The sequence below is a fragment of the Bos taurus genome, chromosome 4 (genome assembly GCF_002263795.3).
Source record: "Bos taurus isolate L1 Dominette 01449 registration number 42190680 breed Hereford chromosome 4, ARS-UCD2.0, whole genome shotgun sequence".
NCBI lineage: Eukaryota > Metazoa > Chordata > Mammalia > Artiodactyla > Bovidae > Bos > Bos taurus.
The window spans coordinates 86,892,325-86,915,369 of record NC_037331.1 but is presented as its reverse complement, the minus strand read 5'-3'; the positions used below and the strand labels follow the sequence as shown (position 1 = coordinate 86,915,369).

Genomic DNA, 23,045 nt, shown 5'->3' with positions numbered 1-23,045 from the left:
CTGGGGTTCTCCAGGCAAGAACACTAGAGTGGGTTGCCATTTCCTTCTCCAATGCATGAAAGTGAAAAGTGAAAGTGAAGACAGTCAGTCATGTCTGAATCTTTGCGACCCCATGGACTGCAGCCTACCAGGCTCCTCCGTCCATGGGATTTTCCAGGCTAGAGTACTGGAGTGGGGTGCCATTGCCTTCTCCAAATTTTCTCTAGATGTTGTCAAATGTTCCAGGGGACAGAGACAAAGGTGGGGAAGGTTACCACCATTTAAGAACTGCCAAGTTGCATTGACTTGGAAATTATTTTTATGAAAATGTCTCCCTAATTCACTTGTGTTCCAGTATTTTTTCCTTTACATCTTGAGTATAAGGAATACCCAAGACATATACTGGTGTTATAAAGGATGTTGTTGTTCAGTAGTGAAGTCATGTCTAACTATCTTGCAACCCCATGGACTGTAGCCCGCCAGGCTCCTCTCTTCATGGGATTTCCCAGGCAAGAATCCTGGAGTGGTTTGCCCTTTCCTTCTCCAGGGGATCTTCCAAACCCAGGAATCAAATCTATGTCTCCTGCATTGGCAGGTGAATTCTTCAGCACAGAGCTACCAGGGAAGCCCGTATTATAAAGGATATCATCCATCTTACACAAAGTGGAAAGAGAAGTGGTTGGGAAGCACTGGGTCAAGAACATTAAAATCATGACTTCCTGATATGGATTTAATAAAAGATCTGATAATCAGTTTAGTAAGAGAGCCATATAATGTCTTCCCAGCAAAATCTTTCCATTGGATAGCAATGTACTATGAAGGCAGTGTTGATCAGCCTAAGTGGAACTGAATTTTTTAGCCCCTTGATTAACTTGCTTTAAAAAAGCTAAATTTGTTCTAAAAATCCAAACTGTTCCAGTTGTGTTGAGGTTTTTTTTTTATTTACTCACAGACCCTGATGGTTTATCTTTAAAATGAAAGGAAAGAAGAAAGAAAACTGTATTTCTGTCTCATCTAAATGAGATACTGACCATGACCTTTATCATAGATGCCATTGAACTGATCCAGAGAGTAGTTTTGCCTTAATTTTCCTCTCTTCCTTGACCTCCGTATTATTCCTTTCTCTCTTTCTTGATCATCTCTTGGAAAGACAACTTCTAGAGTCATTAGTGGAAACTGAGAAAATGACATAAAATTAAAATGACTAGAAATAAATGTTTCTAACCCATTTAAATATGTTTTTCATTTCTTTGCTGGCCTATAGCTGGTAAGGGTAAGTATTTTTATGACTTTTTTTTTGCTTTACCATATTAAAATTTTTATAATGACAAAATTTTTTCAAGTAATATCATGATCTTATTTACAGTATCATGATACTGCTTTCTAGGCAGAACTGGAATATTTACAGTAACCTTGTCACTTAGGAAACAGAAACGCTTATTTTTGCCACAACAGGGAAGTAAAAACAACCTAGTATCTCTCATTCATGTGAGCATAAGGGAAATTGCTATGAAATTGTTACTATAGCTTGCAAAAATGTTCTGTAACATTAAGTGAGAAAATGCTAAATTATATATGTGATATTATTGTCACTGTTAAAATTTTTTTAATATAGGTAGAATTATACCTAAAATATTTACAGTGGATGAGTTTAATTAGAGGGATTGATTGCTAATTCATTGCCTCTGTTTCCTGAATTTTCTTTGAAGAATCTATGTTATAACTTTAAAAAGAAAAGCTCAGTTTTAAATCCAACCATACTGAATGGTTAGGAATAGTCAGAACAAAATAATAATTATCAAATCTAACTTATTAGGAACAACATTATTATCTTTTTTAAAATATAAATAATGGTGTGTATTCATAGATTTATCTGATAAGTGGATGTGTTCTACTTCCCTGTTTCATTGACTTTTAAGATACATGGAAATTCTAAGGAAAAAAGTGACTTAAAGCAAGGCTGAAGGAATGCTATCCAGGTTTTCTGCTTCAAACTGTGCACTGTCTTTTGCCAAACTGCCAGACATTGTTTGGTTAAACTACCCTTCATTGTTATCCCCAAAAAACAAAAGATTATGCAAGCACCTTTTAAAAAAATTTTACTTTCACTTTGGCACAAACATAATATATTGTGTTTGTTATCTAATACAATACAGTAATAGCTGACTTTCAATAATAAATCAGTGTCAAAAATGAACCTGAGTACTTCCTTTCAATGTTAAGCCAAATTTTTTAAAAATTCTTTAGTCAGATTGTAAGCTTATATTTAATTTTTTAAGCTAATTTCTCCTCACTGACCCTAGTAAGTTAAATTTCACCCTTCACTGGTAAAATATGATGAATAGATTATTTAAAATAAATGTTTACTTTACTATGATTATAGGTCTATATGTGTTGATTAAAATTGCCATCATGTAAAAGTATCATTTGTTATCTGCTGCAGAAAGTAAGACATATAAATCTGTACATTCATTTTTAATGTATTTACCAAAATAGGCCAAAAAATTATTTGATTTAATAATAGAGGTATGAACAGACTCCTCTAGAAACAGTATCTACCAACTTTTTCTCTTAGGTCTTCAGCATAAAACATACAGGAACATACCAACTAGATAAATCTACATAAAATTTTAAAACATTAGCTCTTCCTATTAAAGGCTATATGTGTGCCATAAAAAGGGAAGTGGTAGTTCTTTGTGTCACTTTTAACTTGCTGTGAATCTTCAAGCCAATGAAGGTTGGAAGCTAAAAGGAAAGTTTAATTGGAGTGGGAGGTGGTAAATGGCTACAGGCAAACCCCTAAACACAGGGTAATTCTAAAACAAGTTGTTGTATTTCCAAAGGTTTATTTGCTACTTCGTTTAGCTCAAGATTTTGCAGAAGAGACAAGCTCTCAGCTAGCAGCACCCTCTTATTAGTCCTTTTGGTACCTGGGTCCCAGGCCTGGACCCCTGGGCACAGAAGGGTCTTAAAAGGCAAATGAATGGCCTCCTCCTCTTCTTCTTGCCCTTTCTCCCAACTGTATTTTACCTTCCCTTTGCTCTGTTAATCTCTAATCTCTCTCACACCAGGAACAGCAAAAAAAAAAAAAAAGAAAAGAAAGGAAAAACATTCAGCATCCTTAAAACTAGTTGCAAAGGAAAGAGAAACATTTCAATTAATTTTTTCCTTTCTCACATTCTGAACTCTGACTTAGGTGCCCTTCCTAGGGTTTGGGTTCACTGTGGTCAGCTCCCACCAAATAGCCCTCCCAGCATAGTGGGATCTGCCAGCTTGCTAATAGACCTCACAGGGTTTTCTATGCTAGCTATTTTCTAGTCAGTGTTAACTGTTTAGATTGATACTGTGAGCCTACTTATTAATCTTTTCTCTTGACGTCCGACAGCTATTAATGAAAAACTTACATTTTCAGATCCCGTTTAAATAAAGCCTCTAACATTTCTTAAATCTATTGCAAATAGTAATCTTTCTCAATTTGAGTTTTATTTATTTTTTTTTTTATTTTCTCCTTTTATTCCAGGGCTCTGTGCCCACTTCAGTAATCTTTCCTTTATCCATCTGCCCCCTTCTTCACTGAATGTTTTAGGAGCCCACCCCCACCCCACCTCCATAGGAGGCTTCCATGGTGGCTAAGTGGTAAAGAATCTGCCTGCAATGCAGGAACCACAGGAGATCCACTTTTACCACACCTGGTGACAGTACTACCTAAAGACACTAGAGCATGTATCCAACTGTTACCATAGAAAGTCTCCACCAGTATGCTCATTTACCATGTCTAACATCTGTACTTAGTCCATAGGTTAATCATCACAATTTATGACAGTTTTATAGTACATTGTTTCATCTCATATCTCGTTGGTTTCTTTTGATAATTTCCTTATATTATTTCAGGGGACAAACTAAACTACCTTTGAAGAATTGATTAGTGCCATGAATAACTTTCTGTTTAAGACTAGTTACCATACTTTTGTGTTATGATGAACATTAACTGAAGAGAATCAAGTATAACTCAGTTTTAAAGCAAGCTTTCCAAGCCTTCGATTTGGTTACATAATTGATTGAAAGCATGATTTCCATTTAATCCAATTGATAACTCTGTGTTACCCCCACAGTTAATTGAAGATATGTTATACCAAGAGAAAACTATATGGAAAATATAATTTTATAAAAATAAGAAACTAGATATTTAATACTAGCTAGATCTGCAGATGGTGATTGCAGCCATGAAATTAAAAGATGCTTACTCCTTGGAAGGAAAGTTATGACTAACCTAGACAGCATATTAAAAAGCAGAAACATTACTTTGCCAACAAAGATCAGTCTAGTCAAGGCTATGGTTTTTCCAGTGGTCATGTATGGATGTGAGAGTTGGACTGTGAAGAAAACCGAGCGCCGAAGAATTGATGCTTTTGAACTGTGGTGTTGGAGAAGACTCCTGAGAGTCCCTTGGACTGCAAGGAAATCCAACCAGTCCACTCTAAAGGAGATCAGTCCTGGGTGTTCTTTGGAAGGAATGATGCTAAAGCTGAAACTCCAGTACTTTGGCCACCTCGTCTGAAGACTTGACTCATTGGAAAAAGACTCTGATGCTGGGAGGGATTGGGGGCAGGAGGAGAAGAGGACGACAGAGGATGAGATGGCTGGATGGCGTCACCGACTCGATGGACGTGAGTTTGAGTGAACTCCAGGAGTTGGTGATGGACAGGGAGGCCCGGCGTGCTGCAATTTATGTGGTCCAAAGAGTCAGACACGACTGAGTGACTTAACTATGAACTAACTACTTTCCTTTTTTACTTTGGTTCATGAGAGAATTTTAAAATGAAATGTTTTCCTACAGAAAGATCAAAACTGTCTCCTTTATAATTTATTTTTATTCATAAATTCAAGAAATATAGTAAAGTAGTACATCGCGAAGTATGTTTGCATAAAATATTTTGAATTGTGCTGATCAGACAGAAGTAAATAGTAAAGTAGAAAAGAAGTAAATACTCAGGGTCTTTACAGCCTGTGTTTGGAAAATGGGATAATCCCTAAGAGAACATTTCCCTTTCATCGAATTTATAGCCCTGGAGGGATTATAAGGTTTTTTTTCTTTTTTTTAATAAAAATTGTAGCAGGTTTGCCTGTATATTTTTTCACTGTCAATATATAGTCTGTTTGTGGCTTAAATTGTTATTGTAAGTATTATTTTTATTGGTAATAGTATTTTCTAGAAAAGTACTTATCCATTTATGTGTGTAATTTGGAAAAGCTTATCACACTAAATAATATATGAGTTATATTTCATGAGAAAAATACTTCATAAATTCATTTTTGAAAATAATTACAGAAATGAACTATTGACTCAATTTTTTCATGAACTTGTATATTTTATTTAAAGACTGTACACCTATAAGAATTTCCTTCTATAAGCCTTTATAGTAAAAGGGGAATTATGGATTTTTTTTTCTCTGAAATATCTGCATATCATGTTCTCAACAGGTAAACCATTAATGGGTGTTATTTTTAACATCTTGTTATGACCTTCTCTGGCGAAAGAAATAATGAATAAAATTCAGCAGATGTTTTTTAAAACTATAATTTCCTAAAGGTGATGCTAAAAACTTTTTTTTAAATGGAGAGATGAAGATTCTAAGATAAATTCTTTAAAATATAAAATCTTATTTTATAATGGGTGCCTTGCAGTTTTCAATATTCTGCCTTCACATTTGAGATAATTTCACATTATCATATATTTAACTATATTAAAAGACGATCAGACATAAGAATAAATACAGGAGAAGATGGATTGTCTCATTTCTCAGTTCAGGAAAAGCAGTTTAGTTCAGTGTTAAATGCAACTAATACTAATTTACCACATGTAATGTATTTAATCATTCAGATAAGCAATTATTAGATGTAAAAGAATATATATGCCACTTCCTCCAAGGACAGAACCTCATACCTCACATTGTTGATGAGTGGCCATTCATTGCTTCCTTGCTGTGTTCACCTTTTGATATCCTTCATTGATGTGAGATATAAATTAGTTTCTGTATCTTTTTTTTTTTTTTAACATGTGATTCTGAAGACCCTTCAGCTTGAATTATATACTTCTTCCATCCACAAATATGGCTGAAAGTTGAACTTGACATGGATCAATATGATCTGGGCTAAATATCTAAATGTGACTGATTATGTTAGCATCATGTCCACAGATCAATATTGAGTTTTATTATGAGCTGGACTCTATAATTGGGTGTAATCAATAAACTTTTGTCTCCTTTCCTATTGCAGTTTTAGGGTTGGACCATCTAGGTTTTTAAAAACTACATTTAGCTTACATTTAGAACTGTGCTGCTTGTGATGACCAGAAATGAGATCTCTCTGTGAATTTTAAGGAACAATGGAGCCTTAGCCCGACCATTGTGAGGAGAGCCCACTTTTATCTTGATAGCTGGTTGCTTGCCCAATATGCGCAACATCTCTTACGGAGCTAATGTAGTAACACCCCAGCAATCCTTTGGGGTGGTGTGTGGCTCGCTGTCTCTATCGTTAGTAAAGGACTCACAATGAAGACTTTGACAAAACATACCATTAATGAAGGCAATCATAAAAGCTTGCCTTTTGATAAACCCGCAGGGTCTACAGGCGTTGAAAGATGCAATCTGTGAAGAACAATAAATTTGGGCCTTTGATTGAAGTGCCATTTGGGACGTTGTGCTTTGTCTGCATATTTGCACAAGCATGATGTTCCCTTTTTCATGTCTCTTAAACTTGAAGCCTGGAAGCATTCATTGCCATTCCTACATTAAAGTTGGTCCCATTAAAAGCTCCCTACAAAAAAAAAGGCTGGAAGTGATCCAGCTGAAGCAAGTGTGTTCATTTCTGCCCTAGTTTGCCATTTGGAAAGCAGGCTTCTAGCAATCGTTGTCATTTTTTTTTTATGAATAGACCTGGGCTGTTTTCCAGCTCAGTAAATATATACTTAAAATGTATCAACTTTTCTTAATATTGGGGTGGGGTGGGATTATTTCTGTGGTAGATATTTGAAGTAGCTTTGAATGAAAATAGAATTTCCTCCTTCCAACTGATTGGCAGGTTTTTCCCTGACATTTTTATTTAGGCTACAAAAAATATTGTATTTTATGGTTTTTGCTGAATTCATGGCCTCATACTTTATGTAGTGCAAAGTATTTATCTGTTATGAGACATTCATTTTGTGTTGTTCAAAAACCTCATTTTCTATTATTATTAAACCAGAAAAATAAAGGTTCATGCTTTTCTGAATTCACAGACGCAGACCGTTTTCAGAAACATGGTATGGATGAGTTTATTTCTGCGAACCCCTGCAAGCTGGACCACGCCTTCCTGTTTAGAATACTCCAGAGGCAGACTTTGGATCATAGGCTGAATGATTCCTATTCTTGCTTGGTTAGTACAAACCTATCTCATCCCCTATAGGTTAGAGTGAGAGATTTTTTAAAGTGAGAAATACTTGTTATGGGGCAGCCTTTTATCCCTGACTCATTTAATAACTATAGTTGGAGTTAGGGATAAAGGATTCCAATCAATTGCTTCCCAATTTGAAAATTATACACTTGAAGATCACTGCTGTGCCACTTAATAGCCAGGAGAAAAGACTTCGAACAGACGCTGAACTGTGGTTTCTTGGTCCCTCTGGAGAGGTGGAATGAAAATAGAAGGCTTTACTAAAGACTAAAAAAATAACTTCTGATAGTATTTACTAACACCTATACAGACATTTTAAGGTTTAAATTCTGCTCACCAAATGGTGATACCATTCATGTCTCTCTCTCATTCCTACAAAGACTACCTAAGTGACAGGGGAGAGTAACCGTGTAATACACAACATTATGACGGCTGTGTGTAACAGAGGAAAGCTTTAGTTTCATCTAACCCTCCAAAAATAATTGGAATTACTTTATTAAAAAAAAAAACACATTAAGAGTAGCTAAACTGCTACTTTTTGTTTAAACCAGCAAAAATTTGGAATGCAAGGTATAATTTACAATTAGAAGGGAAGGAATCCTTGACTCCTTAGAATGTGTGCATTGAACTATAGCCTAAAAATCTCTTGTGCCTTTAAATCCAAAGATTTATTTTGTTGGTGGCAATTCCTTCTGAAATTCCTCTGGCCAGAATCTTCATGTTTCTATCACCACTTAGTCTCTTGGCTACTGAACATGGTAGCTGCATGCAATACAGTTGGACTGTCTTTAAGATTTTAGACCGGACATACTCTAAGCTCATCAGAGATGTTTCAACAGACAGGAAGAAATGGAACAACTTACTGCCATGATTATGCTGATGTTCATTAATTCGTTTATAGACTCACTATTAAGTACGTGTTATTCAGCATGCAGTTGTGTAGCTTAAACCCAATCCAGCCCAAACTTTATAATTAGATGGAGAGTAAAAAACAAGTCATCACAAAACCCTCATCTGTGTTTCCAGGGACAAGCACACATAGATTGATCATCAACAGGAACGCTTTCCTCTTGGATTCCACTCCATGGGGTTAGTTCTTGAAATGTCAGAAAGTCGCTTTGACCATGTGGATGACCTCACAGGCCACATGGAGTGTGAGGAGAACACTACAGTGTATTCAACTGGACCTAGAGGGCAGGTGTGGTTAGAAAGAGCATTTGAGCTCAAGATGACCCTGGATGTTAACAGGGCTCAGCAGCTGATTTGCACTGTGGTCTTGAGCAATTCTCTGAGCACCTCTCAACTTCAGCTTCTGTATCTATAACATGGAATCATAATAACTAGTATGCATGATAGTTCTAAATATTAAAGATATATACAGTGTGTCTAGTACAGTGCCTTCACCACACCACAGTATTATTCCAGTATTTTTTTCTCCTCTTCCTTCTTTTAAAAATTTGTATTGAATTTTAGTGCATTTTATTTTTATCTCATCTTTCTGCATTTCACACTCTTCTTTTTCTTCTCTTTCGTGATTATACTGCCCCTTTTGAAAACTCTCCATACCCCCCCCCTTCTTTCTCTTTTTTAATCTTGAATTAATCCATATAATCCACTGAAATACTTTGTAAACTGACTCTCCCTAACCTGGCCCTCTCTTGTTAGCCAAGCTCATATACCCACCCTAACATCTCTTTTCAAGAGAACCAGAAACTACTGCTATAAGACATTAACTTTGTTATATTTGTCACTGAAAGACAGTAGAGTGAGAACAATATCCAAACTATTTAAATACCAAAATAATAATTTAAATACCACTGCTAAATCTTACTGAAATTCTCTCAGTTCACGTTATACAATGCTTTTGGAAACTAGGTGATTTCAGTTATCAGGTCTGCATTGCCATTTTCTTTTTAATTGATTCATATAGAGATTGAAGTCTGTTGGAAGGTTATGCTTTGCAACCTACATTTTAGATGCCATGAATAAATTTGACTAATTGTGAGTGACGGTGGAGAAGAGCAGGTTGCCCCTGCCTCTTTGTGGCAGTAAAGAGAGGATGGTGGTAAGCTGTCAGTGGCCCAAACCAGTTCCAAAACTGATGGCATTTGCTGTTTTAAAAACAATATGAAACATACTGCTAATAGAAAAAAAATTGTCAAAAGACACTGTAACGCATTTTCTGTTTACAATACCTAATAGTGCCTAATAGTGCAGAAAAGTGAATTCTGGTACAGAAAAAATAATAATTTTTTTCTGTTGTTGTTCTTCCTTTTGCAGGGCTGGTTTAGCCCTGGCCAGGTCTTTGTGTTGGATGAGTACTGTGCCCGTTACGGCGTGAGGGGCTGTCACAGACATCTCTGCTACCTTACAGAACTAATGGAACACTCGGAAAACGGTGCTGTCATTGATCCAACCCTGCTCCATTACAGCTTTGCATTCTGTGCCTCTCATGTGCATGGCAACAGGTATTTTTACTTGCAAACACACAGTGAAATGTGGAGGGTTGAACTTGGGAAGAGAGAAAAACGTGCTTTGCCATCATCACCTAGTAACAGATTTTAAATAGCAAACACTTCTTGCAAGAGGGGAAAAAAATACAACCCACAAAGGAAAAATGTACATCAATATGCTGTTGATTTAGGTGGGCTGCACTTTATGTTTCTTTTTGCCATTAAAACCACTTGAAACACAGAGTATCTGTGAGATTAGAAGTTGCCTTTTAGTTCTTACGTACCACCTAGTACTAGGCTCTGCCTAGCTTGAGTGTCCTCTGGATTTCTATTGTAATGCATATATATGTCTGGGTAGGGTTTGTGGGCAGGTTTGTGAATACCTAATGATTCTTGCTTTTCCATGGTGGAATGTGTTCACTGATAAAGCAAGATAAATAATCGGTTGATGTAGGTCTCCTCCCAGCCCCTTCACTGATCCACACTTGAAGAACAGGTATCCCCTTTTAGCACTCTGAGCCAGTGACCTCACCTCTTGTTTTACCAAAATAGCAAAATATCATGTTATACAGGCCCCCACAACTATGTATCTCTGAACTTAGGTCTTTCTTTTATATTATTTACTCTCTTCTCCCAGGCTCTTTCCAGGGAAACTCTGCTAGCGGGGGCTCCTCCTGTAAAGGAGGTAGCTCTTATCATTGTACCTTGCCTCAACCATTCTTTCATCGTCACCTCTTTATTTTCTTTATATATATGTACTGTGCCGGGTCTTAGTTGCAAGCTCAGTGGTTTTGACACACTTGGGCTTGGTTGCCCCCAGACATGTGGGATCTTAGTTCTCCAACCAAAGATCAAATCCACATCCCCTGCATTGCAAGGCAGATTCCTACCCAACTAGACCACCAGGAAAGTTCCTATCTCCCTCTGTTTTATTTCCATTCTTCCCACAAGCCTAAGCCTCACAACATAACAGAACAATAACACTAACTGTGTGAGGGAGGGCAAGCTGCTTCATCTAGTTGTGTCTCCACTTACCTGTCTCTAAGAAAGAATAGTATCTCTCTCAGAAATCATCAGTTGTGATAGAGATTCATCAAGCACTTAGAACAGTGCCTGGCTTGGGAGTGGTGAAAAGAATGTTCAGTTCAGTTCAGTCGCTCAGTCGTGTCCAGTTCTTTGTGACCCCATGGACTGCAGCACGCCAGGCCTCCCTGTCCATCACCAACTCGCGGAGTTTACTCAAACTCATGTCCATTGAGTCCATGATGCCATCCAACCATCTCATCCTCTGTCGTCCCCTTCTCCTCCTGCCTTCAATCTTTCCCAGCATCAGGGTCTTTTCCAATGAGTTAGTTCTTCGCATCAAGTGGCCAAAGTATTGGAGTTTCAGCTTCAGCATCAGTCCTTCCAATGAATATTCAGGACTGATTTCCTTTAGGATAGACTAGTTGGATCCCCTTGCAGTCCAAGGGACTCTCAAGAGTCTTCTCCAACACCACAGTTCAAAAGCATCAATTCTTTGGCGCTCAGCTTTCTGTATAGTCCAACTCTCACATCCATACATGACCACTGGAAAAACCATAGCCTTGACTAGAAGGACCTTTGTTGGCAAAGTAATATCTCTGCTTTTTAATATGCTGTGTAGGTTGGTCATAACTTTTCTTCCAAAGAGCAAGCATCTTTTAATTTCATGGCTGCAGTCACCATCTGCAGTGATTTTGGAGCCCCCCCAAAGAAAAGCATGTTAAGGGATAGTTTACATTGTCTAAGTATGATTATCCTGTCAAGCTACCTTTCCATTGTTCTCTTCATCTTCCCCACAAAACTCCTCTCACCATTTCCCCCATTTGGCTCCCAGCTCCTCACTTTGCTGGTGAGCTTACTTGAAATGGATCTCCTTCTCCAGCTCCTCCCTCTTTACTCTCATGGGAAAGTCAGTGCTATGGAATTCATAAGTCCCTGTGCTTCTGGTAAAGGTTGCTCATTTTCCCCAATGTAGCTATTTCAGCTCTCCTCTTTTTATTTTTTTTTTCTGCCACTTCTTTTTTTAATAATTTCTGTTTCTCTAGACCCCAAGTGTGGCACGGTGTTTTGTTTTTATATCTGTTCTTGAACTTGCTCTCTTGTCCTGAAAATTTTTTTCTACTTCAGTGAAAAATTCTACCTTTGTGGTCTTGCCACTTTCCACAGCTTTAATGCTGACCTCTCTTTATACAGATAATGCCAACTATTCTCTTAAGCTATCGGTCTCTTATCTACAACTGGCAGCTTGACTATTCTGCTGCTGCTTTAAAGTCTCCATGTTTAAACTTAAATCCATCATCTCATGAAGCCAGCTCCTATACCTCTCCGAGCTCCTAGCAGAGTGCCTGACAAAAAGTAACACCTGAGCACAAAATCTAAGTGTTCAGTAAACGTTTGATGAATGAATGAATGACTTTATTATTTGTGTTAATGTCTTTTCCAGTTACAGCCTATCCGTCTTCCATTTGTCTTTTCCTTTTACTTCCCTGGTGGCTCTGCCTACAATGTGAGAGACCTCAGTTTGATCCCTGGGTGGGGAAGATCCCCTCAAGAAGAGAATGGCTACCCCACTCCAGTATTCTTTCCTGGGAAATCCCATGGACAGAGGAGGCTGGCAGGCTACAGTTCATGGGGTCGCAAGGAGTCAGACACTACTATGCAACTAACACTAACTACAGAGTTTAATCACTTTTCCTGTTACCCCAAATTAAACCCTCTGCACTCAGCAAACTTTGAGGGATTGGGTGAGATGCCAGGGCAAGCATGAGACAGTCAGGATAACCGGATGACTAATCTTTGATAGGCAAAGTAAGGGGCTATTGTAGTAAAAATGGTCTCTTCTCTCTCCAGGCTCTATCTTAATTCCTCCTGACCAATGGGTATCAAAAGTTAGGCCTCCAAGTTTAGGCAGCAATCTGAAATGTAAGAGGACAAGAAGGTTGCTGTGAAATAGACAAGCCCAGAGAGCACAATAGGATCAGCATGTTTTAGTCATTAACACAGAAAGGTGAAATTAAAGTGAGAACATTACATGGAAATTTTAGCTAATGTGCCCCCAAAAATGCATGTGTTTGAGACACATGTTAATGGAAAGTTACTGAGGTAACTGGGAGCTCCTGCCACCACATAGGAGGCAGCATGATTTGAATCTGCAGGTTGCCATAGTTACTTCTATTCTACAAACTATCGTTTTTCTTACGATGGTACACCGTAAAGTGCAGTGTAAGGTATGTTTATATGTTCACACATATATTATACTTACTATTACACATTAAGGGCTTCCCTGGTGGCCCAGACTGTAAAGAATCTGCCTGCAATGCCAAAGACCCAGGTTCAGTCCTTGGGTCAGGAAGATCTCCTGGAGAAGGGCATGGGTACCCACTCCAGCATTCTTACCTGAAGAATTCCATGGACAGAAAGGTCTGGCAGGCTGCAGTCCATGCGGTCTCAGAGAGACATGACTGAATAACGCTTCCACTTTTCATTACACATTAAATCCATTTTCCAGGTTAAAATGTGTACATATACAGGTATCCCTGGGTGAGGTTTTAGAATAGTCAGTTTCAATAGTCAGTAGTCAGTTTCTGATTCAGCATTTAGGTCAGATATATCTTAAGAAAAAAGAAAGGAAAGAGTCTAGGTTTTAGGGAAATTTGAACCTCAGTTTAGGGTAAAATGTTCCAAGATAACCTTAAAGACATAATACTTACTATAATGTTTAGAGTCTAACAAATGTCACTCAGAAATGTCATGCTGTCACAGTAAAAGAAATAAGAGGCAGAAGATCTCTACTTGGTTCTACAAGGTTCAAGATCTCTACTTGAACCTTGGCTCTGAAACTTACAAACTGAGCCATGGTGCACAAATTATCTAATCTTTCTTAAACTGGGCATTATCATATGGAAAAAGGGAAACACTAAGGTGAAGATCCTGGGTAATTGCAAAGTACAATATCAATATGGATTGGACATTATTCTAATGTTTCCCTTTGTCAGCCAGCCAGAAGCATGTGAATTATGAGAGGAAAAAAAATGTGAAAAATAAGTAGTTATACAGGGCTTCCCTGGTAGCTCAGCTGGTAAAAATCTGCCTGCAATGCAGGAGACTCTGGTTCAATTCCTGGGTCAGGAAGATCCCCTGGAGAAGAGATAGGCTACCCACTCCAGTATTCTTGGGCTTCACTTGTGGCTCAGCTGGTAAAGAATCTGCCTGCAATGCAGAAGATCCTGGTTCAATCCCTGGATTGGAAAGATTCCCCTGGAGAAGGGAAACGCTACCTACTCCATATTCTGGCCGGGAGAATTCCATGGACTGTATAGTCCATGGGGTTGCAAAAAGTTGGACACAACTAAGTGACTTTCAGTTTCACTGCAGGCTCACTCGAAATATTTCAGTGTGTATGTAATTGCACTCTTAATTTCTTCACTGATAGAAGTTTCTGGATTTTAGCAACCTCCTCCTGTGAAAATAAACTTCTCTCATCCCTGTCTGTGGCGTCTGATATTTATCCAGACTTCCATTAAAAATACCATCAATGTCAAGTCTGACTTTTCTACAGCATTGGCTAGATTCTCTTGTGATCATTTTTCCTTCTGTCAAGACACAGCCTCAAAGAGTCACTTTGCTCATTACCTAACCTGCCTCTGTCAAAAATTCAAAAAAAAGGAAGACTGTCTTTTGTTCAGGATGGACGCAAACGACAGCGGTGCTGTCTGGCTCGGAACCATTTCCAGGAGCCCATGCTGTCACCAGGCACTCAGCACCGTAGGCGTGTGCATTCCCAGCAGACCCAGCGTCTCTGAATAGCACTCTGAGTGTTTCAGGAGTAAGAGAATAGAGTTCAACAGAAGAGATCTGGCTGGTACTAAGACCCAAGGAAGAGAGAGAAAAGGAAAGGAAGACAGAGAAAAGTGAGTCAAGGACAGAAAACCGACCCACTCCTGCAGGATGCAGCATGCTTGCCTCTCATAGCCATGAAGAACACGGCCCCACCCGCAGCCTCGGCGCCACGCAGGGCTGTCAGCGAGGAGAAAAGAGACTTTCAGAGACAATGCCCATCGGGCAGAGTTCTAGGCTGATGTACGGGCTTAGGCATCCTGGTTTTGTGAGTCAGGCTGAGGGTGGAGAAACTAAAGCAAGAACACAGAGGGCTTTTGTGTCCCTGTTTGATGTGAGAGACGCAGCGGAGACCCTGACTCTTGTGTGATCTAGTAGGGCCATCTTTGAGCTGCTGTGTACCTGACAAAGGCCAGCTCAGCTGTGCAAGCTTTTCAAGTCCAGGGAGGACAACATGACTGCAGTTTATGTGTAAAGCAATCCCTGCTTTCTGTGGATTCCAGATCATACCACGGAGTAATACACAACCTTCACAGGTGTCAGTCAAATCATCATATTATGATACCTCTGTCTTCAGAGACAACATTTCCTCTTACCTGTCACTTCAGAAATCATGCCTCAACTTCCTGCCTCTCATTTTAGAGACAGGGGTGCACATTTGGAGTCAAATCATAGAAAATTGCCTCAAATAGTCTCATTGAGAATTTTCATTACCACGTCTTAATTCTGATCTTTTGATATATGACTTAGAGAAATTAAGTGTAAATATCACACCCATTATGACTCTAGAGACTGACTTCTGGGACAGGGGAGCAAGCAGATAAAATATCATAGCAAAGTGAAATTTATACCATGTGGCTGACCTGACAGATTTTATCCCAGGTGCTACATGTATAGAAGCAGAAAGGACAGTTAGCAATGAGGGCCTTTTAAATACACACTGAGGAACTTCATGGGAAATAGATGGGGAAACACTGGAAACAGTGTCAGACTTTATTTTTCGGGGCTCCAAAATCACTGCAGATGGTGACTGCAGCCATGTAAAAGATGCTTACTCCTTGGAAGGAAAGTTATGACCAACCTAGATAGCATATTGAAAAGCAGAGACATTACTTTGCCAACAAAGGTCCCTCTAGTCAAGGCTATGGTTTTTCCTGTGGTCATGTATGGATGTGAGAGTTGGACTGTGAAGAAGGCTGAGCACCGAAGAATTGATGCTTTTGAACTCTGGTGTTGGAGAAGACTCTTGAGAGTCCCTTGGACTGCAAGGAGATCCAACCAGTCCATTCTAAATGAGATCAGCCCTGGGTGTTCTTTGGAAGGAATGATGCTCAAGCTGAAACTCCAGTACTTTGGCCACCTCATGTGAAGAGTTGACTCATTGGAAAAGTCTCTGATGCTGTGAGGGATTGGGGGCAGGAGGAGAAGGGGACGACAGAGGATGAGATGGTTGGATGGCATCACCAACTCGATGGACGTGAGTTTGAGTGAACTCCAGGAGTTGGTGACGGACAGGGAGGCCTGGCGTGCTGCTATTCATGGGGTTGCAGAGTCGGACATGACTGAGCGACTGAACTGAACTGAGGAACTATTATTGATTCTGTCAGAAACTACATTACAACCCAAATCTGCCTCAATCAGACTTTCCAACAGAAACTCCTACCCAACCTGGAGTTCAGTACCATTGATAATTATGCTTTTTAAAATAAGACAGAGTCAGAAACTGAGCAAGCTGGGGAGAGATCTACTATGTTGGAAAGAGTATTGAGCTAGCAGTCAGCACATCTGTCTTCTTACCCAGGTTCCCCCACTTTTGAACTATTTTTCTTGGAGCTATTGGTCCTGTCTGAGCTCATTTTCCCCATCTGTTCCTTGTGACTAATATCATCAATTTTGCCTACCCCATACAGTTGCTAAATCGGTTAAATATGATTATGTAAACACTTTGTAAGTGATAGTATATCACTTAAATATCAAGCAGTGATATTTTGCATAGGGTATGGGACTTAAAGGGCTTCCCAGGTGGTACAGTGGTAAAGAATCTGTCTGCTGATGCAGGAGATTTAAGTTTGATCCTTGAGTCAGAAAGATCCCCTGGAGGAAGAAATGGCAACCCACTCTAGTACTCTTGCCTGGAAAATTCCCTGGACAGAAGACCTGGAGGGCTACAGTCCATGGGGTCACAAAGAGTTGCACACAACTGAGTGATTGAGTGTGCACACACACAAAGTAGTTAATAAGCTTTGGGGAATTTCTCTGTAAAAGACTAACAGTGCAGAGCTGGCCTTGAGAGTGGCATCAAGTAGCTCACTCTACACAAGTCTCAAGCAGGAAGATGAGAGTGGGAAAGCCTTAAATAGGTGCCTCACTTCATCTACTGTCCATGATCATTAGAAGGAGCCACAGGGAGGTTCTGGGATCTCCTTCCCCACATTCCATCCCAGCCCCTCCTGTTGCTGGAAAGCAGTGGGGGTCTAACAGGGCAGCCACATAGAAACAGCCAAAGCAGGAACCAGGTACCCCATTACCCAGGGTAAGTAAGTTACCATACTGCACCTTGCAGCAGGACTTACCAAGGTCACCTAATCAATTTTCTTTCTTGTCACTCCACACCATTCATGCACAGCAAACAACTCCTTTTTTTTCCCCCTAAAGCAATGCATTAAATAGCCTACTGAACATAGATCATTGCAGAAGAAATAAGGCAAAGGGATTTTTCAGTATGCCTTAGAATAGCAGTCCCCAAATTTTTTGGCACCAGGGACTGGTTTTATGAAAGATAATTTTTTTCCACAGACTGAGGGGATATAAGCCATGGGGAGCAGCTGTAAAAACAGATGAAACTTCTCTCACTCACCCACTGATCACCTCCTGCTGTGCAGCCCAATTCCTAGCAGGCTATGGACCAGTATCGTGGGTTGGGGAACCCTGTATTAGAATATAGATCAAGTTAACAATGAAGAGAAACAAGAGCTGCTTTTCTGGTGCAGCAGAAAGTTTAGGACTTTTCAAGCCTTTTAGCATCTAAAATATGGAAGAGAGTTTGAGGTCTCAAGTTGGATCTCAGTGTGGTTTTCTAACATACTAACGTTTTTAAAGAATATAGTGTGTGATGCTATTGCATTAAAAACAATCCAGTGAAACAAAAATATATATATATATCCATCCAAACCATTTGTTACCACTATTGCATGTCAGTTTGGTACTTTAACACTGTATTGTATATGTATACTAACCCATGAGTTCATACTGATGTCTCTGCCTCCAATCCAGTACCCCAGAGTTCATAGTAACCATCCTTTTTTGCTTATATGTAACTTTTCCCTTCAGCAGTGGGAAACTTGGCTTCCACCATCCCATTCACTTACTTATTAGTTCAGTCCCAGTATATGTGAAAAGCAGTTTCAAAATCCACCAACTGTACTTTGTGTACAGGTCCTGCAGGACCATTGAGCTTAGAGTTTCCAATCAAAACTGTTTTCCAAGGTTCAATATTACACTTCCTTTCCTCCCTCACTCTCTAGTGAGGTTCTGTCATACAATACAGTTCGAGTCATGTGCACAATATGCATTCCATCCTAGGGTCCTTCAGCGTCCTAGTTGATATAGAATTTTTTTTTTTTTTACACTTATACCCATCACTTCATGGGAAATAGGTGGGGAAACAGTGGCAGACTTTATTTTTGGGGGCTCTAAAATCACTGCAGATGGTGATTGCAGCCATGAAATTAAAAGACACTTACTCCTTGGAAGGAAAGTTATGACTAACCTAGATAGCATATTCAATAGCAGAGACATTACTTTGCCAACAAAGGTCCCTCTAGTCAAGGCTATGGTTTTTCCAGTAGTCATGTTTGGATGTGAGAGTTGGACTGTGAAGAAAGCTGATCACCGAAGAATTGATGCTTTTGAACTGTGGTGTTGGAGAAGACTCTTGAGAGTCCCTTGGACTGCAAGGAGATCCAAGCAGTCCATTCTAAAGGAGATCAGTCCTGGGTGTTCCTTGGAAGGAATGATGCTAAAGCTGAAACTCCAGTACTTTGGCCACCTCATGTGATGAGTTGACTCAATGGAAAAGTCTCTGATGCTGGGAGGGATTGGGGGCAGGAGGAGAAGGGGACGACAGAGGATGAGATGGCTGGATGGCATCACTGACTCGATGGACGTGAGTCTGAGTGAGCTCCGGGAGTTGGTGATGGACAGGGAGGCCTGGCGTGCTGTGGTTCATGGGGTCGCAAAGAGTCGGACACAACTGAGCGACTGAACTGACTGACTGATACAGTAAAGTTCACTCTTTTGCTATATGGTTCTTACAGTTCTGTCAGTCTTGACAGATACATTGAGTCCTCTATTCACTACCCTAGTGCCAGTTCTGTCACCTTAAAAGTTCCCCTGTGTGCTCCCTTCTATAGTCAACCATTTCATTAAATTTTGTCTTTATTATTTCTTCCTTCTACTTTCTTGGATTATTTTTTTCTACCTTCCTAAATTAACTAATTAAATTCCTAAATTTAACTCATTAATATCATCTTTTCTTCTTTTTCTAAAATAAGTATTTAAGGTTCAATTTCCACTAAGTACTGCTTTTATTACATATATGCATTTTGATAATGTATCTGATTAAAATTCATTGTAAGTAATTCTAACTTTCCATTATAATTTCTTCTTAGACACACAGTTATTTATAAGTATATTTTAGAATTTTTACAAAAGTGAATCTCTTTTGGTTAGAAACTTGAAAATTGATTTCTAACTTAATTTCTTTGTGTTCAGAGACTGTAATCCATGTGATATTGATTATTCATAACTAGAGACTCCTTTATGGCCAATTATGTGTTAAATATTATAAATGTTTCATCTTGCTTGAAAAATATATATATTTTGTAGCTTGGTGGGGCAAGCAGGAGTTGTGTGGTTCAAATCTTCCAAACTCTTACTGATTTTTTGTGTACTTGATCTGTAAGGTTATAACCAAGGTGAATGGAAAGCTGCCACTACAGTCGTGGTTTCTTCCTCTGCTTCTACCAATTTTTGCTTTCTAATTTTAGGCTGTTTATTAGGTACTTTCAGGTTTAAAAATTATTAAATCTTCTTGGCAAATGGCAATTATTCTCATGATTTAGTGACCCCTTTCATAATTAATAATGCATTTTACATTAAAGTTTCTTTAGATGGTTATTAGCATAGCCTTCTTTAGGCATTTGTCTGATATATGTTTATGTTTTTAGTGTCATATTGACACTGCTGTACTCTTACATCTTATAAATAGCAAACTAGATTCTGATTTAATTATCTAGTGTAATAATTTCTATTTTTAATCATTTTAGTTCATTTATGATTATCAGATGTATTGATATAAGTAAATGCATTTCTACCATTTTATTTGAGACTCTTTTTGGCTCATGTTTCTAAGTTTTCTGTTTCTTTATTGCTTCCTTTTTGTTTCATACAGGTTATTTTCTTTTTTTTTTGTTTCCTCCTCATTTACAGTTTTCACCATTTGAGATTTTATCTTGTATATTACTAAAATTTTAAATCTTACATTAATCAGCAAATTTCCTCTCATTCTGGAGAGTGGAGAGTGCAGAGGCCTTAGAATATTTGTGTGTGACTTAACACCCTAATGCTGTCTAGTAATTTAATTTTATCCTTACTTGTTTTCTAATCTTAAGCATTAGACATTATTTTTATTGCTTTTATTATTTGATACTCAATACTTGCTTCAATTTAGAAATTACATTTTTCCCAAAGTATATTATTAAAATAGAATACCTATAGATCATGAATTTTTATTTGGAGTTATCTTTGTTTCATTGACATTTTTGAAAGAAAATTTTGCTTGTTATACATTCTACTTTGTTATTTTCTCTCCAAACTTTGAAGGTAGCACTCCATTTTCTTCTGGCTTCCTTTGTTAAGAAGGCTTCATTACCATTCTTTGAAGGGGAATTTAACTTAAGACTTTTAAGATTATTTTGATTTTTTATGTTTTGTGGATTAACTATTGTATGACTACATGTGGATTTCTTTTTAAAGAATTCTGTTTGGGATTTCTGTGGATTTCTGATCCACATGCCCTGATATTGGGTAGGTATAAATTTCTTGTGGAATTTTACCTTGATTGGAATATGAAGATCCATGCTTGTCATCAGTTCTGGAATATTGTAATCTCTTTAAGTGTTGTCTCCCTCTAAACTTGCTCTCTCTTAAATGCCAATTAACCATGTATTAGGCATTTTATCTTCTATATCTCTGAATATGTCTAATATATATTCTATCTACTTATTTCTCTAGCTTCATTCTGTGTAATATTTTTAGTTCTATCTTCTAGTTCAGAACTCAGCACATTTTTTCTATAAAGGGCCAGATAGTAAACATAGGAAATATTTTGGACTTTATGGGCAATATGGTGTCTATCACAGTTATTTTACTCTTCCTGTAGAGCAAAAGGAGTCAATGGACAGTATGTAAATGAATGAGTGTGGCTTGTGTTCTGTACAAATTTTATTCACAAATATAGGTGGGGGGTTGTAGTTTGCTGACACTTACTCTACTTCCACATTTCTCAATAAGCTGTGACATCTGCCTTTTGATCCACTCATTAATTGTTAACTTCCGTTTTCTAGGTGTGTTTATCTATTGTCTCTGCTGATGTTTTTGCCATGGTCACTGTTTGCTTATACTGCTAACACTTTTTGTAGTAAGCACATATTTGGATTAATCTGAGGAAATTCTAATTCAAGGCCCAGGTTGAGAATGCTTTCTTCCCAAAAGGACTTGCTATTGTTTTCACTTAGTGATACAGGAGCTCTCTTATTTTTCATCTTAGAAATTCCTCAATTGCATGGGTGGTACCCAGTTTATGAAGCATATTCATAAACCCAGGTACCCAGGCATATTCTCAGGAATGACTCTTTTTATTCAGTCTATGGATGTGGTAGAAACAGACTGATTTCTTTGTTTGCTCTCCTTTGCAAGGATATTTATTTTCTAGCCCATCCTTTCACTGATGGTATAGCCCATTCATGCATCCCATTTTTTGCAAGCATCTCAGGTTCAGCAGCCCCTAGAGATGGTCTCTCGGAGAAGGCAATGGCACCCCATTCCAGTACTCTTGCCTGGAAAATCCCATGGACGGAGGAGCCTGGTGGGCTGTAGTCCATGGGGTCGCTAAGAATCGGACACGACTGAGTGACTTCACTTTCACTTTTCACTTTCATGCACTGGAGAAGGAAATGGCAACCCACTCCAGTGTTCTTGCCTGGAGAATCCCAGGGACGGGGGAGCCGGTGGGCTGCCGTCTATGGGGTCACACAGAGTCGGACACGAATAAAGCAACTTAGCAGCAGCAGCAGCAGAGATGGTCTCTGACTCATGGTGCATCCATCCCCTTGGATATAGCCATGAAAGTGAAAGTCGCTCAGTCGTGTATGACTCTTTGTGACCCCTTGGACTATATAATCCATGGAATTCTCCAAGCCAGAATACTGGAGTTGGTAGCCTTTCCCTTCTCCAGGGGATCTTCCCAACCCAGGGATCGAACCCAGGTATCCCACATTGCAGGCAGATTCTTTACCAGCTGAGCCACAAGGGAAGCCCAAGAATACTGGAGTGGGTAGCTTATCCCTTCTCCAGCGGATATTCCCAACCCATAAATCAAATGGGAATCTCCTGCATTTCAGGCAGATTCTTTACCGTCTGAGCTGTCAGGGAAGCCCCGAACATAGCCGTAGACCTCCCTGAAATTGACAGTTGCCTCTAAAGCAGCTCTGGTGTTCACATTCCCCTTCAGTTTCAGCTCCTAGTTCATTTTTTATTTTCCTGCCCTTAGGAAAATTTTCTCCTTTTTTGTAAGTATAAGATAACACTTAACAATATACCTATATTTTTATTCAGTGTTTAGGTGCTTCGCAATGAAGAGGGATTTTTGGAGTATCGTGTCAGTCTACTAGGAGCAAAAATTATATGATAAAACTTGCATTTTGAGAAAAATATTTGGATATCTCTAAGGAGAACCTCCTGAAATCTTCTCCCTAATCCTTCTATTTCAAGCAGCACCTGATTAACTGCTGCTCATACATTGCATCTCTGCTTAAATATCATTCCTAAACTACATCCTTACCTAAAATTCAAATTATAACAGAGCTTTGTGTTTATGTCCTTCTTAATGTAAGGTACACTTACTGTCTGATTTTTCTGTTTTGTGCCTTTCCCTATTATAAACTCTGCTAAGGCAGGGGACATTTCTGTTAGCTTTGTATTTTGTCACCAGGACCTGGACAGTACTCAGTAAATATTCATTGAGTAAGTTAAATGAATGAC

The 23,045-nt window shown here is 38.7% G+C and overlaps 1 protein-coding gene across 11 annotated transcripts in view; it reads left to right on the top strand.

Moving 5' to 3' along the window:
• Positions 1-23,045, top strand: part of CADPS2 (calcium dependent secretion activator 2) — a 580,156-nt gene that overhangs the window by 399,252 nt on the left and 157,859 nt on the right. For all 11 annotated transcript variants that reach the window (XM_059885593.1, XM_005205640.5, XM_059885595.1 and 8 more), the window contains 2 exon segments: positions 7,256-7,392; positions 9,691-9,878. In XM_059885593.1, coding sequence (XP_059741576.1) covers positions 7,256-7,392; positions 9,691-9,878 — 325 coding nt within the window.